Raw genomic sequence first — 19799 nt, 5'->3', positions numbered from 1 at the left:
TTGAGGCACGTTTTCATTATAGAGAATTCGGTTTCAGTGAATATTACCTGGTGTATTATCGACCAACCATTTATTTTCTTGCTTTCGCGAGGACACGAGACGAACTCGACGAAGGAATCGCTTAGTATTTGATCCCGGCCGAGCAAACGCGCTAAAATTAATTTAATCCTTTATTAACTGAAAGCTAATATATAATAGAGCTATTGGTAAACATTAATAACTGGGTATAAATCGAAGGCAAACTTCAACGAATGCAAACTTCCGATTGTGTACCCGCCGTGATACGAGAAATTGTAAACAGATTGTTATTTCGAAGCCACGATTCGTCCACGTTGCTAAGATTTAATCAAACGTCAAAAATGTGAAATTATAGATGAAGAACTCGATTCTACGATCTGTTGGACATGAAATTTACTTGCTCGGAATTTGATTCCCGAAAGTGTTCCGCTCATTGGCATCACTATGCCACAAAATTGCACATTCCCTCCAGCAAAACAAACTTCTACCATGATCCCTCGCTTCTGTGGCGACCCCAAGCCGTGCCGCATTCGCCACCGGAGAGTTCCAATTTAATCCCTATCCTCGCAAATTCTAGTCTAGCTATCGATCCCCTCCTATGGATCGCTCGTCCTGACATTCTACGTTCTCAACTCTCGATCACCATTCAGTTAGACACCTAAATCTCGCTTTCCACTTTCCTAACTATTCAACGACGCTAGTTTATACCGTAGTTTTCCTTCGAGTTGGTAACGATGTTCAACGCAACTTTCGATGGCTAATCGATACTGGTTCACGTGTATATGCTCTCGATACATCCACGAATCCTCGGAAAAAATTCCCAAATATTCTCCCTAAATAACTGCCATCGGGGAACGTTGATCGCGACTTCCCACGCGGTCTACGATTACCTTGCATCGTCAACAATTTCGCAGCCACCGTTTCCTCCGGCTATCGGAGCCGTCAGTCGTTGGTCGCATCAGGGCCGTCATCGATCGGCCCGGCTGTGCCCAGCGGGCGATCATTAAACGGACTTCACGTGCCCGTCGATGCGTTTTCCCGATGCTCCCGATCGTCCATCGGTGGAAAATGGATCGCGACAGGGGATTTATTGCGGTACAAAAAGACACCTTCCATATTCCGCGAGCGTTCCGGTGACGTGCGTCATGTCTGACCTGCTCGCCGTCGGCCGTGCGAAATTACGGTGCGCCATTGTTCGTAGACACCATTATTACCATTACACGGTATCATTATTGACAGATGGATCGGGTCAGGTATTCATATTCATGGCGGTTCGATAATGGTAGCCAGGGCCTGGGAGACGGAAAGAGGTCCCTTGATGTTCTTGAACGACTGGCGCAGAGGTTCTTAACTTGATGGAATCTTTGATCGCAGACTTTGTGAGTTAGTTCTCATATAGAACGAGGGAAAGTTTTTATCACGTTTATCTCCGAATTTACATGGTTTGCCTCCACGTCTGAGAACAACGTCTGAGAGACGGGATAGTTAGTCGCTCGGTTGACGGAGACTGCTTAGGATAACAGCAAGCAAAGCTCGACGCAGGTTCATCTGCATAAAGATTCCCTGGATACGAGCCACAAGATGACGGGGCAAATGAGCTCGGTGCAATAATGTCGTCAGTTTCGTGAGCTTATTGCGCCGTCGGCCTCCAGCCGTTTGCGCGGGACTTAATATCGTCCGCTGTAAGCTGGCCCTGTAATATCGGACTCGTTTCTCGCGCTTCGTTTCCGTGGCAATTCCCGTTTCGCTGACACGACGGGAATCGCGCGCATTCCGCGTGTTGTGCATGCCACGGCAGAGATATTTGTCTACCGCACGAGCTGGGACGCACTGACCAGGAATTCGTGACGTTGGACAATCGCGCTGATCGATACTCGAATGGCAGCTAACGAACGTCGACCGGGCTGGGAAACAATTGCAACCTGAGATATTCGACGGAGGCTATTTTATTCCGTCTAGCTTAAAGGCGAACATTTTTTTCTTTGCGAGCATTTTTAAAGTTTCAAGTGATCCTAGATGTCTACGAAAAAATTACGAATCCCTCCTCTGTTAACACATTCGCGACCGCTGACGTGAATGTACGACACTTCAAATTCTATTCATGATTATGAAAAAATTATACAAATCTTTGTATTTTATACACTACATATTTAAAACGTTGATATTTAAAAAAATATTTTGTAATTTCTATCTTCGTCCTAACTATACTACGTCAGTACTCGATATTAGAAACGTAAAATATCTGCCGGTCGCGAATGCGTTAAGATTCTCCGAGCGTAAGAGGAATTGAAACACTCGTATCGATTCGGAAACTACCGCGCGGAATCGAAACGAGAAGGTAGCGAATCGCACAAAGATCGACTCTCCCGGTCAACAAACGAACAGTTTAATTCGTTGTATCAAAAGCCCAGGCGACACTTTGGAGTCGAACCTCGTTCCTATTCGCATCCCTTCGCTCCCGGCTGGTTTCCCGGGGCTTTGTGTGTTTTGACGGGGGTGCTAACTGACCCCGTGGCTTCCACGGAGAGCAGAGGGGTGGAGGGCTGTGTTCAAGAGCAGAAGAGGGTGGCATTAGGTCGAGGTCACCGGGACGCCCGAAGCGATCGATGCAGCCCGCCAGCCAGCACCCAACCTCGCTAACAACCCTCTGGTTTCTCCCTCCGGCGACCCATCTTCCGCGACCTTCTCCTACGCGGAAACCCAAATACCAACGGCTATTGCACATCAGGACCACCCTACCGAAACCTCGTTATGTCTGTATTTACGTCTCGTTGCATTTAACAAAAAGCAACCTGGAGGGTTGAAATCTTCCGCCTAGGTTCAACACGTGGATGCCCCACATTCGAGCTCCGATCAGCTGTTTCCCCGGGACATCGACGCTTCTCGTTTCCCGTGCTGGAGGGATCGCGCGCCCCACCGCGATCAGCTTGGGGTGAAACGATTGTCTTCAAAAAATAGCAGAATTACAATACCCTTCGATAAAAGGAACACGAATCCCTTCGTTTCGATTCCAGACAATTTTTCGTAGAACCACACGAGGTGGATCGAGTCTTTCGAAAAATGTTCGGGTGGATTTTTGAAAACGGACGGATAACTTCGCGCAAGGTCGAGCGAGTAGCAATCCGACTTCCCTCTGCGTCGACGGTTTCAGCGAGCTCGTAACTGCTGGATTTACGGGGGCGTAAAGCCTCACTCTCAGACCGTAATGCCTCGTTTTAAGTGCACCGCTTCTTCCAGCAGCGTTACATCCGATCGGGTACCAAACAAACTCGCCACGCCCGATTACCGATCGAAGTTGGCTGCGAAACGACGAACGCCGCGCTCATCTGTCGCGTGTTTGGTTTCCAGGGGCCCCTTCGGTTCGCGCGCACGCTTCTCTCTCTTCCTTCTTTTTTTTTTTTTTTTTTTTTTTATAAATGTCCTGGTCGTTTTGAACGTCAAACTACCCGTTTGTACGTCGTATATTTTTAGCGGTTTTCATCCTACGCTCCGCGAACGAAGTGAAACAGCGACGCTCTGCTATGACGCCGGTTCTGAGAGTGGCTATTCAGTGAGCGAATGCGAGTCGTACCATGCGAAGAGGTTTAACGGTTTATGACGTGAGTACAGGTGGAAATTGGATCGAGAATTATGCCGTACTCGAATGAGAGATCGACCATTTTCACGAGCTGCACTTTCTGAAGGTTTACATTTTCAGGAGGATTCTAGAACGCCTGCATCCACTGACGACGATTTTTCTCTCTCCTCGGAACTCGATCTGCTAAATCCAAGGTACCGGCCTTTCAGGTAACCTTGTTGAGAATTTAAAAATTTGTTCATTGTCAGAGTTACAAGATCGAATCGGAAATCGTGGCGTCAGCGAATTTCGAAGAGTGGACAAAATATTTTACCGAATCTACTCGAGCCGGCCGAGAGAAATTCCGAGCCCTGTCGCTGTTTCGCGAACTGCGATCACGTCGAAACAAAATTACGTAAGTGATGTAAGTGTTAGTGGAATCATATTCTGATAATGAAAAATTCAGAATACGTATATTTTACGACGTACTTCAAACATTTTTAGATCGTCACTATTATAACTCCAAAATCTGTTTCAGTATCCGAAAAAGTAGGTAAAGACGCTACAGGACATCGCGCGTCGAGTCTTCAACACTTTCCGTGCTATACTTATCAGAAAAAATATGAGGTAATTCGTTGCGTTTTATTAAAAATTGGATTTCGAATTACCAAGTCGCGATAGATGTGTTTTTTTAAAGCGTACAAATATAATAATTGAAGAGGCGGTTTCGAGAACGTCAAAGTGTCGAAGCTTGCAAACATCAAAGCGTTGGCCTTCTATAGTAACGATATACGGTACTAGCGACGATTGGCAGTAATAGTACAATGGTTACGAAACCGTGCTCGCACGCTTCCATTTACGTCATTTTCCAATATGCGTTACACGTGCTTTTGAATCACTTGTCAAAACTATCCAGCTCGTACCTCGAACTTCAAAGAGATTTCTGTAACTAATCTGATAAACCAGCTTTTCAAATCTAGTTGGACAGACGCGATGAAATCAATGATCTCGTTGAACAAAAATGTGGGAATAGAACTCGTGATAGAGGGTAATAAATGAAAGGAAGCGTGTAAACTGTCGATAAATATTTTTCTAGCCTCAGGTAACTTTCGTTGCGGAGAAGTCTTCCAGCGGTGAGGATCTCGGCAGCAAATCCTCCCCGAAACTTTGGTAATTATCTGAACATTTCGTTGGATCACGTTCGCTCTCCTAATCCGCTTAACGACACCTAATGGTTCCTTTGACAGCGCGAGAGGGAAGAGTACACCGCGAATAATCCGTGCGATTCGTCGAAACAGCAGAAAGTGTAAGTTGCGTTATTCACAGCTGACGTTTTCGTTTCAGTAGGCGTGCTCGTCTTCTGGTTGTTTATAGCGTTCCCATGATTTTGGTCATCCCTCAAGGCCCGAGACCCCGTTGAAAATCAGCCACCACTCTCGAGCCCCTGTCCCTGACTCGATGTACTTGTTCCTCTTCGCGTTGTTCCTCTTCGCCTACCTGTTCCTCGGCAAGGAGTGCGATAATCCGCGTGTAAACGAGAACGGGGGAGGCAACTCGAGGGGCGGCGACGCCAACGGGTCGCGCGCGACCGACATCTTCGCGAGGACCAGCAATTTAATCCAAGGACGTTCCTAGTCAAACCCGAGGAGGATCGATCGGAATCACCGGAACGACCGCGTCCCGGGAACAGCAAAAGCAGCGTGGTGGTTCTGTATCACGGGAAATCGACCGCGGCGGCTCCAGCATCCCCCAAACCACCCCTTAGGGCCACTCAATCGGAACGGACAGTTGCGCGTGGACAGAGTCACGTGCCGACAGAGAACGTTCAACCCTTGCGTCAGCAGAGGTAGAATATATTTAATGCGATTTAAGTTCTAGCACAGAGGGATGATTTTCACCGTAAAAACGGCAAGAGAGACAATGTACGGGCGTAGTTCTCAGGTTGGAGCGACGAACGTTCGCGCAATGTTTGATCAAAATCGTCGTCGGACGGTTCGCGACGTTCCCTTGTCAGTGAACGGGGTAGTTCCAGTTTCCGCGAGTTTGTAATTTTCTTCCGGGAATACCAATATTTACAGATTCGAAAGTTTTCCTCCGAGGAGATGCGAAGCGCGAAATGCACTCGAACCCCTTTTCGTCCCTTCAGGAATCTATATTCCCCAAACCAATTAAATTTCCAGAAGTTTCGAGACATTTCTGCGAAAGTTATCATCGATTGAAATTGGATGAAAGTTTCGCCTCGTATCGGAACACCGCGATCGAATCTCTGGTGGAGATCCAAGAATTCTCTCTTCTCTGTCTCGCAGGTCGTGTCTGGTGGAAAGTCCGGAAGACCGATCTCCCATATATTCCATCGAGCGAACGAAAGCTACTTTGAGACGACGCCGACGTTTATCGAAGCGACGAGGACCACTCAACGTACACATTTATCAGGACAACCGTGGACCAGAGGTCGCTTCCACTTCCAAGGGCCATCGTGTTTTGTCCAAAGAGGCGCAGCAAGCAGAGCGGAGATCCGATCCGTCGAGATATTCGGCAAAGTCTGCGAAAAATTTGATTAGGTCTTGCGAGGGTTCCAGCACTCGTCAGGACGACGATTCGGATGATCCCGATCAAGGCAGAAGATCGGACAAGCATCGGAACCTCGACGAAACCTTCGGGGAGCGATGTCGTCCCTCTGATAAGCCCGTTTTGAAACTAATGGCTCGTTCCAGGTAACGGGATGATAATCCTTTTCGTGAGAATCTATCAAGGGTATAATTTTATCCAGGTCTTTGAATCCAATTGATATTTCTTCTTTTACATTTGTTTAATTAGAGTTCTCGAATCGATAGAACGCGTGCAACTAGAGAATGAATGATCGGATGGAAATTCGTTAACTTTACAATTACTCCCAGTAGTATTTGCCTACGAATTATGGCGTCTGGCAGCCATGTGACGTAACGTTTCATGATCCCCGATTACAGTGCTCGAACGTTAATTATAGCGGTTGATAGTCATCAGCTGTGGCGTTTGATAGTTACCGACATTAGCGTTAATCAATTATTGCCCGCGGCGCCTAACGAGCTCTAAATATAGCGCACGATACCTCCTAACTATTAACGGCTATCGATTGTTCGTTATACGACGCGTTTAAAAATTGAAATTGCAATCGACGCACGCGCGGTTATCGTAAACGATACGGGGATTGCAAAGGGGTTAAGGGACAGGGCTAAAGAGAAATTGGGATAAACGGGACTCGTTTCGCAGTCTAGGAAAAGACGGCGATTCCAGGCAACGCAGAAACGAAGCTGTCTGCCCTAACTTGGCCTACCTGATGCAGCAAGTCCACTCGCGTCCACGCGAACGAGGCGACGACCGTGCATTTATCAGCGTGAACGACGGCGACGATTCGCAGCGAGTGTTCCCGTTTCAGCCGACCCCGAGCGGCAACTTAAAGATCGTTCCTAATCAGGTAGATGTTCGGGATCGACTCACGAATCGCGACGGTTCGAGTTTTGGGAATGTTGGCCTCAGGGCAGACGCGTAGTCGTTCTAGGTGGTGTTCGAATCGAAGAAGGTCAGCGTGGTGGTAGCCGATCCTCGGCACACGAAGGTTAACGTCAAGGCAGAGCTTAACAGACCTGGAAACGAGCTCGTTGGCCGCGCTTCCGAGTCCTCTACGAGACCTAAACTCGTCGATCTTTCATCCGGCGTCTCATCCACGACGATCAATCAGGTACAGGTAACTCTGTTGCCATAGTTATCGGTCAACTTCCTAATACCGATTGATCGACTGTTTCGCGAACGTATCGCCTCTCGATAGAATGATTCCGAGTTGACGGAATGATCGAAGGTAATCGGAGGAATACGTCTTCGTTTCCTTTTTCTTTTATACGCGTCGAGATAACAGAACAGAGTTGTAATTCAGAGTTCTATTTTATATATTATTATTGGATACGTTCAAACAGGGCCAGAAAAATCTGCCGATCGCAGGGGGCGCGTACAGACCCACGATGCATCCGTTCAAATCCAAGTTCGGTCAAATGGAGACGGAACAAAAGCAGCAGGCTACACCGTCGACGTCTTGCGAGGCGCCTCTGCTGCAAGAGGTGCCTCTAGCAGCGTTAGTATGATTCGTACCGTTCTTTTATTTACAAAGGCCCTCGTATTCTTTGTCGTCGCAGTGCATGGCGCAGCGAGGCGTTGAGATATTTAATCAACTCTTTACGGCTCGCATTTGCTTCAAGAATATACCTACATTCTTCTTCTTGCGTTCTTTAGAAAATATCAACGCTACGCTGTCGCGTGACAAACTGTATTCGCGAAATAAAACGAGCAGCATAAATGAGATCGATGCAGCTTTGCGGGAAGTATTGTTGCGCGACGCGTTTAATATCGCGAACAGGCTTTCCATAAAATTGCGTTAACCTATATTTCGCCTATCGGCGTGGAAAAGCTGCTCGCTTGGCGCGACTATTGCCACCGACGTTCACCGATAACCTTCGATCACCGTGATTTCCGTTGCAGACTGGGATTTACGAGCGAGCAACCGATCGATTGGGACAACATCATTCTCCCGGAGAAGACCGACTTGTATCAGGAGTTGGCCAGGCGTATCACGAATTACAAGTAAGCTTATAGTAGCGTCGGATCGATAGGACGAAGTTAGGTTCGCACGGGACAGGATTAGGGGCTAAACTTCGCGATCGATCTTTCGAGGAACGCGGACTGTATCGTGAGGATCGGTCAGGACGAGTTCCATTGCCACCTCCTGGTACTCCAGAGCTACAGCGCCTTCTTCGATGAGAAGAATTGCAAGGACGTCGACTTGGCCGGGGTGAGTAGCCCCTAATTTCGAAATCAAAAAACCAACCACGGTTCGCGTAACGGTGTTGCAAAAGGAAACCTTAAGGGTGCTCTTCGTAGACTCTCGTATTCTTTGCACTCTTTCGACTTCTTTAATCCCTGATTCTGACTTACAGAGATTTCAGTCCGACCTCGCCCGTTGTTACCCTTTTATCTCATCAAGAATTCATAAGATTATTAAAAGAGCAGACGTTGGTATAGACTCTTAATCTCAGCGGGAGAAAATCATTCCAGAAATGTCTACGATCCCTGAAAGATAATTAATCTCCCAGAAGTCTCTGGAATAAACGGAGCGACCCCATTTCCCCTTAATTCTTGGTAACCGCGTCAAAGAACGTCCGTCAGGGTAGCAAGAATATCGTAGTCGCTTCGATCAACCCTTTAAAAGACATCGTGTTCTCGTACGTTCTTCAAATTTGCCGGACACGACGCTAGACTGTATCCGTTCGTCGACCAAGATCTATTACTGGTTTATCGGTATACGGAACGCAAAGTGTATACCGGTTCTCGAATGAACTCCCTTTGTTCGCGCGATCCGATTTTCTAGCCGTCGCGTTCCTTCACCCAGGATACGCGTATCCATCGTCGGCCAACGTCGACCCTCGTCCTCGGTTCTCAATTTCTCGCCAGCTTATTTTTAGGCGTTCCTTCGCCTTCATTCCTTTTCCTTTCTCTCGAGCGATTCGTTCGATAGAGTGGACGGCGGGCTGATTCGATTCCACAGACGTCGTACTTGATCCGAGATGAAATTCGTTGACCCTTCGCGACACTATCGTGGGGGCTGGTTGAAACGTTGGAGTCGATGACGTTACGGGGATTTTTTTTGGAGATTGCACGAGCGATGAGAACGAAGACATATCTTCGAAGATGTTTCGCGAATAATAAGAAGCGATGCTTGTTCGAGGGTACAGCGAGCAATCGGATGTGGACGCCGAGGTTTCAATCTTTCCTAACTTTTTGGTGCAATAATAGAGACCGCGCGATATCTATATTCGAACCCAAGACGTTATAGCTCGAAGAATGAGGGAAATTCAATATATCTTGGCGGTATTGAAGCTTCCAAATCGCCGAGTAGGCAGCACCAAGGGGTTGCAAGCGACCCCAATCTCTTGTGTCAGCATCCTGTTCTTCTGCCACCCCTTCCAATTCCTAGTCCTCTAACGGTGGCTCTGTGGGCTCGAAGCCAAGCGACCTTGAACTCCTTTTCGGTTTCCTCGCCCGCGGCTATATTTGACTCCCTTTTTACTTAAGGGTGAATAGCGACTCTCGAATAATGCGCTGCTCGTCGCCCTTTAATGATCGCTGCAAAGAGCTCCGACCATTTTTACGGTATACCCTTCGACGACGCTCTCTTGCTTGCCACGTGTCAAGGAAACCAGTAATTAAAAATAGCGGAGAAACGAACCAGCACTCTGTCTCTAACGAGTCTGTATACTTTGTGTGCCTGCCATTCGTTTCGAATATCGTGTTCGGTACTTTAGAATTTAATGGATCAATATTTCGTTATGCGAATGCTTCGAAGTAACGTTATGAAATAATTATGATATGTAAATTAGAGCGACGTGTCTTCGAAGGCGTTCTCAATCATCTACGATTGGATGATCAGTTCGCAGAACGAGAGCTGCCATCTTCTGCACAGGGACAACATACTGGAAGTGTTCGTCGCTGCTCAGTACCTCGGTATTAAAGGTAGTATAATATTCAGCAGCTAACTTTAATACAAAATTAAATAACAGCAGCTGTATTTTCGCGGAGGCGAAATATGTACTTGGATATTTCAGTTCCAATCGAGTTCTACGAGCTATTTCGACTGCGATGTACTAGGCGAGGGAAATTATACTTGATGCTTTATAATATTGATCTAACCCAATAAAAATATGTACAGTTACGTAAGAAATACCATAGAGACGTACTGGAATCCCTATATGCGTCAATTTCTTGATACGAACGTGTAAACTTCTAACTTACTTTGCGTGTTTATTAAAGAATTTGTGAAGAAACCTCGTAAATCTAAATCCCTCTCTATCTTTATTTATGCGAAGGGTTTACGAGCAATGATGCTGTTTACATTGTGTCGCCGCCACCGTTTCCCATTTCCATCAATCTTCTAAACCGCGACTGTCTCGCGTAATATATAGCACGCGCCTTCTAGCACACTTTAAAAGTTTCGACCCGCTACTGGAAAAGAATGAAAAGTTCTTCGGCGCGATAAGCTTCCAGGGAACTTTCGATGGCACGGCACTCGAATGTCGTTGAATACGTCACCGTCCAACTCGAAACTTCAATAAACCGTGCGCGATGCGATGGAAATAAAGGGTGCATCGTATCTCTGCGCGAAACACGGAGAGATTTAGAATTCTTTTCGACGAACTGCATTAACAAAGTTCACGGATGGGCGGAACAAGTTCTGCGTGGTAAAACCGAACCGATATACAGAGTGGGGTTTTCGTTTGTTCTCGACGCTTATTAGAATTGGAGGAACAATGCTGGGCTTTCATAGACAACGACGAGTTGTTCACGGAAGACACCGCGTTCCTACTGTACTTGGAGGCAAAGAAAATTAAAAACACCGCCGTCATGGAGCTGATGCTGCCCAGGATCATGAAATTCTTCCTGATGCTCGTTAGCACCAGTGACTTTTTGGAGCTGTCCGTCGACGAGCTGTGTCTTTTGCTAAAGTCGAACTACATCTGCGTGAACAGGTATCATTTAGTTGAAATCCAGCGTGATTGAGTTGGGCTTGATTTTTCAAACTCTTCCTCAGCGAGATGGAAGTCCTGATGTCCGCAGTTCGATGGCTGATGCACGACTGGGACAATCGAAAGCAGCAGATGCTGGAGGTACTGAAGTGCGTCAGATTCGGGCTTATAGCACCGTGGCAGTTGGTGGACGTAAAAAGGAACCCTGAAAATCCCGAGTTCATGGAACTGATGTCCTTCCCGGAGGTACAGAAGATGGTTGACGATGGATTAGCGTAAGTATCGCATAAAAAAAATCGAGTCGTCGATTATTAAATTTCTAACCCTTTCAGTTTTGTCATTATCAAATACTGGTACGGTAACCAAACCGAAGATTACTATCATTGGATCGATTTATTGGGGCTGACGGAGCCTACCAATCGAAATTGGGCCGGGGAGGATAAGGTACTTGGAATTAAAATTCTCTAGAAAGATGAACGGTTTATAAAATGTACACAATCGCGCGTCTATTGTTTCAAGAACTACGTGACGTATCGAGAATTTTTACTTTACCTCGACGAGTATCAAAAGACGAAGATTTCGGAACTGAAGTCTCACAAGACAGTCACGAAACCCGTTCCACCAAATTCGCCACCCAACGATTACCTGTTCCCACGTCCCAGGACACCTAACAATTATGCTCAGAGCTCGGGTACGCTAGAATCTCGATTAGGAATTTCTGTCGTACCGTGAGATCTTCGATTTTCTTTAATTCCTGTCTTCGAATGTATTATATCAGGCGACAATGGGGCCGTTCGCAACGATGCAACGATGCAGTCGAAGGGACCACCGAATTATTTACCACCTGAAATGCCACGGGGCCTGATGATGCCCCCTAAATTAATGAACGAGTATCTGAGTAATCTGGAGAGAAGCAAAGGGGTGAGTAACCCTGGGCCGAACTCCGATCGAAGAGCGATGCAAAAGCCACAAAACAGACGCACTCACTGATCGACACGTTGCAAAACGCGTCAGTCTTCTTGGACTGAACATTTCGCATATTCAATTTGCGATCGACGATAGGAATAGAAAAATTAGACATTGTATAATTTATTTAGCTCGTATTTCGTATGTATACATTAAAAAATCGGATTTTATTAGAAAAATAATATTGCCCGCGTGCACAGTCTGCCCACGAGAGCGTAGTACAATATCAAGATCAAAGTAAGATCGCAGAAAGCGTGCCAAAGCGGTGGAAAGCTATGGTCGACGATATTTAGATCGGCCTTGTTTGTGTTTATATTTCGGATTAATCCTTCGGGAAATGCGGACGCTACGCCCTTGTGCGACAGTGTGTACGTTCATTTTGTGAAACGGCGTATCTTTTGCGTGTCCCTGCGTTCACGGTTTGACGACGATAACGACTATTTCAAAGCGATTCGGAGAAGTACGTTTCAAAGTAACTCGCACTCGTCGGATGGAAAGTAACAATGGATAATCACGGTGAGTCGTTTGCGATCAAATTTCGAGATGAAATGCCCGCCCAGGTTTCTGCGTTTGAAAAGTTTGCTTGCTTGCTTTCAGGGATTATTACGCGGTTATCGTCAAAGAAATCTCGAGGTAAGCCGCGTCGTGCTTGTAAGTGGGAATAATAAATATCGCCAACGAAATGTCACGGAGCTGTAGTCAAAGGTCAGAGTTTATGTAGCTCGAAATTCGTGTTTAACGATACCAGCCATCGAGACACGGGTCACTGCGCGCGCGATTCGTACAGATTGTACTTACGGCGTATAAGCTCTTACCTTGAGATTACGCTGACGTAACAACGTAGTTACGTTCAATTGTCGACGTAATTTTATCGAAATGATGCAGAACGATCGGAGGGCGAACGACGAGAGAGCACCGAACACGGTCGCCGTCGACTCGAGGTTCACGGGCGGCGGCGAGCCGACGAGAGCTACATCCAAGCCGTCAACAGTCGAGAAACAGGGCCAGGAACACTGTCAGCGAGGCGCGAATTTGTTGGTAATGCTACTCGTTATCGAAGAAGAGATCTTTTCGTTCACAGGCGGGAAACTTTTGGTCCCAGTAGTCCGCGAGTCGTCTCTTTTTCCAGGACGTTGGTAAATTGGATTACGAGAACCGGCAGGAGAAGAACGCGCCGGATGTTTGCCGTTGCCAGCAGCGCGAGTCGAATGTGATATTTTCCGCGAGGAAGCAGCAGACGAGATGTAGGTTGCCGAGGGACCCGGAAGCGAGAGCAGACTCTGGTAAATCCGAGAAGGAGGCGGCCACCACGATACAGGCCGTCTACAGGGGATACAAGGCTAGAAGGAGATTTCACGAAGTTAGTAGTCGCGACTCCGAACGCTGCGGCTTTCGATCCGGTATCGGTATTACGTAGAAGTAACTGCGACAACGGAAATGATTGCGCCTCGATCTGGTCGATTTTCCGTCTTTCGACCGGAGAAGTATCTCTGGAAAATAACGCGGATAACGAAAGGACCGATGTAATATTATTTTCGTTTCGCTAAACGACAGATACAAAAGTCAACGTTGGATAAGAAGCGGAATATCAAGAAGGTGGCAGAACTTCTGGCCATACCGATGGGCGAAGATCTTGTCAGAATGTCAAACAGTTCGGCAAACCAAATCAGAATCGAAAAAGAGGAAACGTGGCCGCTGAGTTCCAGAACAAGGAACAGGGAGCAGTCGGTTCAAAGCCAAAATCAATGCTGCGTCGACGACCAATCGAGCCGAGTAAATATTTGTCGCTGTTTCCCTCATCTGTATTACCACGTATCATCTTCGGTTTCGCGTAACTTACGGTGCATCTATAACAATTTCGTAACTTTATTTGCTTCCTGTTTATCGTCTTCTATTTTTTTAAATCTCATTATTCGTTGCGCACTCCATAGGCTGGAGCGAACGGCGACCGACCGTGGTAATAATATGTAATTTTACACCGTGTAATAAAGACGTTGATAAATGAAATTAATTAAACCGGGAATCGCAAATTACAGTTCAACGAACGCGTGCCCAGTTACGTGACCGGAAAACAAAGGACACCGCGTGGCCTGCCGAATCCGGCGCACCCACGAAACGCGTTAAAGCCTATCAGGACCATCAAGTCGCCAATGTTTTTCGCAAATTACGACGAAAGAACCAGTTCCCACTCGGATAACACCGATACGGAGGAGCCTCTCTCTCCGCAGACCGATGCCAAGTCCACAACGACCGATTTCGAAGACGTCGTCGCGACCGATCGCTGCGTTACGAAACGCGTCGAGTCGAATTATTGCGAAGGAGACAATGGTCAGCGAGCGAAGCCCACCAAAAACGTTCAAATTCGAACCTCGACTTGCAATCGACCCCTGTAAGCGATCGACCGAATCGGAAATGTTCAAAAATATTCATCCTCGTTTAACCGATCATTAGACCGCAAAGGATCAGCAGCAGCATACTGGGCGCGAACGCTGACGGTTACTTCTACGACGACTCTCTGTTCTTTCCCGATCGAGAATCGATTCTTGTTTTCGGCGGCGTCGATCCCCACGAAGAGTACGGCCGTGCTGGGAACACGGGCAAGGATATATACAGATTTAAACCTGACGAGAACGTTTGGGAATTCGCTGGAGAAATTCCACAGGCGCGACATCACCACTCGGTCACTTACCTAAGAGGTCGTGTGTACGTAGTGGGTGAGTGGAACGATGACGAAATCGAATATCTCGCGAATAGTTTCTTCGATTTCTCGAGCAGTACAGCAACGTTGAGTCTTGAAAACTATGACTCATGGTCGATCTATGATCGATTTCTTCGTTTGGACGAAATGATTTTGTAGGAGGAGCCGATCCCCTCGAAGACAAACTCCACAGAAAGAGCATCGCGGTTGAAAGCGTCTGGAGCTACGACCCAACTACGAGAACTTGGTTCAACGAACCTGGCATGCTGACAGCCAGAAAGGACTTCGGACTGGTGGTCAGTCACGGGAAAATGTTCGCCATTGGAGGGCAAGGCAGGAACGGGATGTGAGTTGTTAAACAGCGCGCAATTACGTTCGGTATCTGCGTTTTCTTTCATTTTTTTACGTTATTTATTTCTACGCTGGAAGCTTGACTAATTACGACTAATTTTCGTTCGCAACGCTCAATTGTCTTCGAAAATTTTTCTCGCCTCAGAACCGTGAATCTTGGAACTAATTTTCTTAGCGAAACTTTCTTTTCTCCGTTACAGAGCTTTGAGGACTGTGGAGGCTTTCGATCCATCCGATTCCACGTGGAGAGAGATGCAACCGATGCAGACTGCAAGGGTGGGACCTGCCAGCGTGAAATATAGAGATCTTATCTGGGTCGCTGGCGGGATGACAAAATCGAAAAAGGAACTATTCTCGAAGGACGTCGAGTGCTACGACCCGATCAAAAATTTGTTAGCTCGATATTCCGTCGCATCTCTCGCGACCCATCGCATTACCTAGATTAAACGCTCGATATAGCGCAAGTCCGTGGAACAAATGCGAAAGCTGTTGTCGATGCGTTTTCAGATGGTTAAAAGCTGCGCCTCTGAGGTCACCGAGATGCTTCGCCTCCTTCTACGTCGTATCCGGCTGTCTTTACGTGATCGGTGGAGCGTCTACCTCCGAGACCGGCACTCAGAGCATCGACAGCATCGACACGTGGGATGGGAACGATTGCAGTTGGAAAGAGCTGGCGAATATGTCGATCGCGAGGCACGGACACTCCATTGGCTCTATAGGTCCGTTTTTTCTTGGGAGAATACGTGAAACTTGAAAATTCCTCTGAATCGTGAAAATCTATCCATCTACCACACGTGTACATCCGAAGTCTCGATTTTATCGACACTAGTGGAACGTACTATTCATAAACGATCTCTATTTTAGGCGAGCAATTGTTGATAATAGGAGGAGTAACCACGGTGTTCATGAAAACGCTGAACAGTGTCGAATGCTACTGCTGCGACATCGGGAAGTGGATGAAAGGCGTTTCTGCACTGCCGCATCCTGTTTCCGGTCACGGGACTGTATCTTTACCTCCGGCGAATCTTTTGATAGATCACCGATAACTGTAAAATAAAAGATGTTCCCCTTCTCTACATTACCGTTTCCATGTTTAATGGTCGAAACATTAAACATTTATTTATACGCTATTTATATCGAAACAGTTTATTTTTTAATTTTTAATAGTAATACTTACACTTGTTTCTATATGAACTTACATTATTTTATAGGGATTTTTCTCTCGTACAATTAATGCAAATAAAGAACAATCGTAATAGACAAGCGGAAAATTTCGTTATATTCCATATACCTGTAGGTACGCGACGTATGTAGTTTGTATTTGCGTAGATTGCGCGGGAAAAATGCGCTGAAGTCAAAGTCGGCGGGAGGTTGGCCATTCTGCGCAGGATCGCGTCCCGCTTCGTTACTTTGTGTTCTTAGTGCGCTAATTTTGAGTTAATTATGTCGTCATTAATACATTTTCGTTACTGTCGGCTGCCCAAACATGCCAGGATGAGGTCTGAAATCAGCAACACTGACAAAACTACTGGTAAGAGCTATTGCAATTGTAAAAGTCGATTTTACGAAACGCATTGAAATGTACGACAACGAATCGGGTAGAAAAGCCGCTGACGTAGCTTGTCCCTGCGATCGCATCGTAAGATTTATTGCCGACGCGATCGAAATAATTTAACGTGGATAAAGGGCTAACAAGTTACGAGGCATGAAATCGAACGAATAGGTAAATAATTCTAGCAAGAATCGTTCGAAGAAATCAAAGTTTGCCGTGTCCATTTTCGTGATTTGTATGGTTCACAGATACGTCGCCAGGTGGCGACAGCAACCTCGTCGACCGAGAGCCGCCATCTGTCACGGGCGTATCGCATTATGAACCGCGAAGCGTGCGTGGAAGTTTCGAAAAAGGGATTCGGATTCGAATGCGGCGAGGCAACTATATAGCCGTCTTGCGGATAAACGCGAGTTAACCTGAAAATGGCCGAATCGTGCGGGACGGTGGTGTCAAGTGCAGTGACGATCGATGTGCCCCATGGACAAACAAAGGTGCTTGAATCGTCATGCCAGGAGGACGCTCTGACATCCGGCTCCCCAGGTACGTGGGCATCGCTAGAATATCTCGTACCAGTTTGAAACCAGTTTATTCAAACGCGACTGTCGAGCGCGGCCATGCAACAAGTGGTACGAAGCGCTCTTGCATGCCGAACAGGAGCGTATCCTGACATTTAACGAACCCCCTTGAATTTTTCGATCTCCCGGTATTTTCTGTCTAACATGTCGACGATCACGTGACTCATCATCGATTTACGCCAGTGTTTCTCATTTTATTTTTGCTCGTCAAATCCCTTTCTAAATTTATTTATTTTTCTGTGATTGGTAAACATTTACTTCGATAACAAACAACGATTAAGAACGACGTTCGTTAGGGGTTAAATCTTTATCTATTCCCTATGGAATATTTAATTCTATAATTTCAATTCCGATTACTTATTCATTATTTAAAATTTTGCATCTAGATAACAATTTTGTGCAACCATATTTGGTAGCTCCTCGCTCTTATTCTCGGATGAGAAAAACATTTATTATCGTTACTTTCTATCATGCTTCTATCGACAAATTTTTAATGGAGTTTACTATTTCGTTTACAATGAATCAATTTTATCCGGCAGTCGTGTAATAAAGAATTTCGAATACTCGAATACTTTCTCCTGAAACCGACAATAATATATAATTAATTTTATTCCCCGCGTTACCAATGAGTCTGTTGCCACTTTCGTGTGTAAAAAACAAGTTTCTATACCGGTTTTATACTATTTATTTTAACTTCGTTTCAGTCGTTTTGCCTCGAATTTTTCATTTTCGTGGTGGCGCTGGTGAACGGTGAAAGCGTTAGTCTTATTGGTCGTGGCATGAAAATCCAGTAGTTTTGTTGGAAATCGTTTATGCAACTAATCTCTTTAGCCGTTTATAAGAAAATATCCGCTTTCTGTTATCGTTAATTCAATGATTGCGGAAGCTTTATGGGCGAGTTAAGTTATCGACGAAAATTGACACAACGATAAGTTACCTACGATAACCCCTACCTAAATGAAAACTATACGTTAGATATGCGAGAATTCTCACGTATTATCTTAGTTTATTACTTAATCAAGTTTCATTATCGTACACGACGCAAGTATTAATCATAATTTGTTGCAATTTCTATTATCATCTACTGGTACAATATGATGTATCAAGTGGTACAAATATTCAACATAACAAGAGAGTTTGAGAAACGTTGGAATGTAGTACAAACGAATCGATCGTGCAATGTAGATCTTAGTGAGATTTATTTAAACATTTATCCTTTTTGTTTACGTCTATGGTTCGATCGTTGTAGTTCGCACGTTTCTTTAGAGAGACCGCCACAGAGCGTGAATTGTGTCGGGAAATGCCTAGATGTCGCTGTCTTAACCTGTCTTAACCTAGTAACATCAACTCGCAAAACAAATGGGCTGCCGATGCAGCTCTATATTAATCGATATTAATATAAATATTAGCGTGCCAAATACAGTGAAAATACACGTTAGAGAAGTTATTAACATATTCAAAAAGGAACAACTATGTCGGAGCCTATTTTAGCAGAAGACAGCACAATTATGAAATTAGTGCCATCATTGGAAGGAATATTGAAAGATTTAGATGAAAACGCTAAGGCTCACGATTATCTCGTTGCTTTAGTGATTGTATTTTTATCGGAATCTGGTTTTTACGTGTCTTCGTCGGATAAAGATCATTCGCAGAAGTACGCATTTTCATGTTTACCTTATTTTGGTGTTTTCTTTTTCCTTTACACATATAAACGATAGGCAAATATTCTTCGTAGTTTACGTCTGTGGCCTCTTCATATACCAAAAGATTGGAAATCAAAGGAGAGGGGAATCTATGAAATATGTTTTCAATTAGGAGTTTTCTCTGAAGTAAAATGCAAACTGGTTGCAATTCCATCTCAGGATACAATTATTCTCAACTTTTTTCCTCTTACAAATGAGAAACAAACTTATTGTATGTGCATACAGACCCTAATGTATGTTAATCCTTTCTCAAGCGATCTTTCCGGACGGTATAGAAACCTAAAAGCGATATCTCATAGGTATAGGTTTTGAACAATGATAAAACTATTCAAAAACTTAGTAGAAACTCTAAAAAAGTTATTCGACAGGTTCAAAGATGTCATAGCCACTCCGATGCGTTCAGACTTGTTAATCAGAGCAAATTTGATGGGTCCTAGTCTTTTGTGTCTCCCAATGGAGTGCAAGCTCAAAATTTTAACCATGTTAGATGTACACAGCATATCCCAAATGGCACTGTGTTGCTCTGAATTTCATCGGCTTTCTTATGAACCTGTATTATGGCAGAAATTACTACAGAGAGATTACCCACAAACACGCTGCGAATCGATCAACAATTGTAAACACATTTATCAAGAATGTTATAGAAATCAACAAAGTCTGTTATCATCTATAAACAGGCATTACCCGCACCCATTTTTTTTTAGGTATTGACACATGAATTATACTTCAATTATGATGCATAAATATCAGTGTTTACTTTAAACCACTATACGAGTATTTCATTGAGAAATATATCCGAGATTCTGTCCTATCTCCACGAAAACTCTGAAACT

At 45.3% G+C, this 19799-nt stretch overlaps 3 protein-coding genes across 3 annotated transcripts in view; all 3 read left to right on the top strand.

Annotated features, from left to right (window-relative positions):
- Positions 1-2334: 2334 nt before the first annotated feature.
- Positions 2335-16309, top strand: LOC128880684 (uncharacterized). The gene is made up of 28 exons (XM_054131017.1): positions 2335-3617; positions 3716-3795; positions 3853-3989; positions 4113-4201; positions 4677-4744; positions 4822-4880; positions 5210-5420; positions 5881-6288; positions 6824-7028; positions 7113-7298; positions 7525-7679; positions 8084-8185; positions 8276-8393; positions 9979-10111; positions 10893-11124; positions 11187-11396; positions 11454-11565; positions 11641-11812; positions 11900-12042; positions 12997-13125; positions 13217-13447; positions 13642-13860; positions 14124-14476; positions 14539-14801; positions 14945-15131; positions 15337-15528; positions 15644-15855; positions 16001-16309. Exons 1-28 carry the CDS (start codon positions 3591-3593, stop codon positions 16180-16182), a joined length of 4815 nt encoding a protein of 1604 aa, XP_053986992.1. The 5' UTR covers positions 2335-3590; the 3' UTR covers positions 16183-16309.
- Positions 16310-16560: 251 nt separating this feature from the next.
- LOC128881550 (phosphatase and actin regulator 4) overlaps positions 16561-19799 on the top strand; it is a 225043-nt gene continuing 221804 nt past the window's right edge. The window contains exons 1-2 of the mRNA XM_054132705.1: positions 16561-16667; positions 16937-17228. Of these exons, the coding sequence (XP_053988680.1) occupies positions 17111-17228 (118 nt within the window). The 5' untranslated portion in view covers positions 16561-16667; positions 16937-17110. The remainder of the gene's footprint in view (positions 16668-16936; positions 17229-19799) is intronic.
- On the top strand, positions 18479-19735 carry LOC128881561 (F-box only protein 7-like). Its single transcript, XM_054132752.1, has 3 exons — positions 18479-18917; positions 18999-19265; positions 19335-19735. The coding sequence occupies exons 1-3, from the start codon at positions 18736-18738 to the stop codon at positions 19675-19677; spliced, it is 792 nt and encodes a 263-aa protein (XP_053988727.1). The 5' UTR covers positions 18479-18735; the 3' UTR covers positions 19678-19735.

Source organism: Hylaeus volcanicus, chromosome 8, assembly GCF_026283585.1.
Source record: "Hylaeus volcanicus isolate JK05 chromosome 8, UHH_iyHylVolc1.0_haploid, whole genome shotgun sequence".
Taxonomy (NCBI): Eukaryota; Metazoa; Arthropoda; class Insecta; order Hymenoptera; family Colletidae; genus Hylaeus; species Hylaeus volcanicus.
The sequence above is the reverse complement of the archived record's forward strand: the minus strand, read 5'-3'. Positions and strand labels throughout refer to the sequence as shown.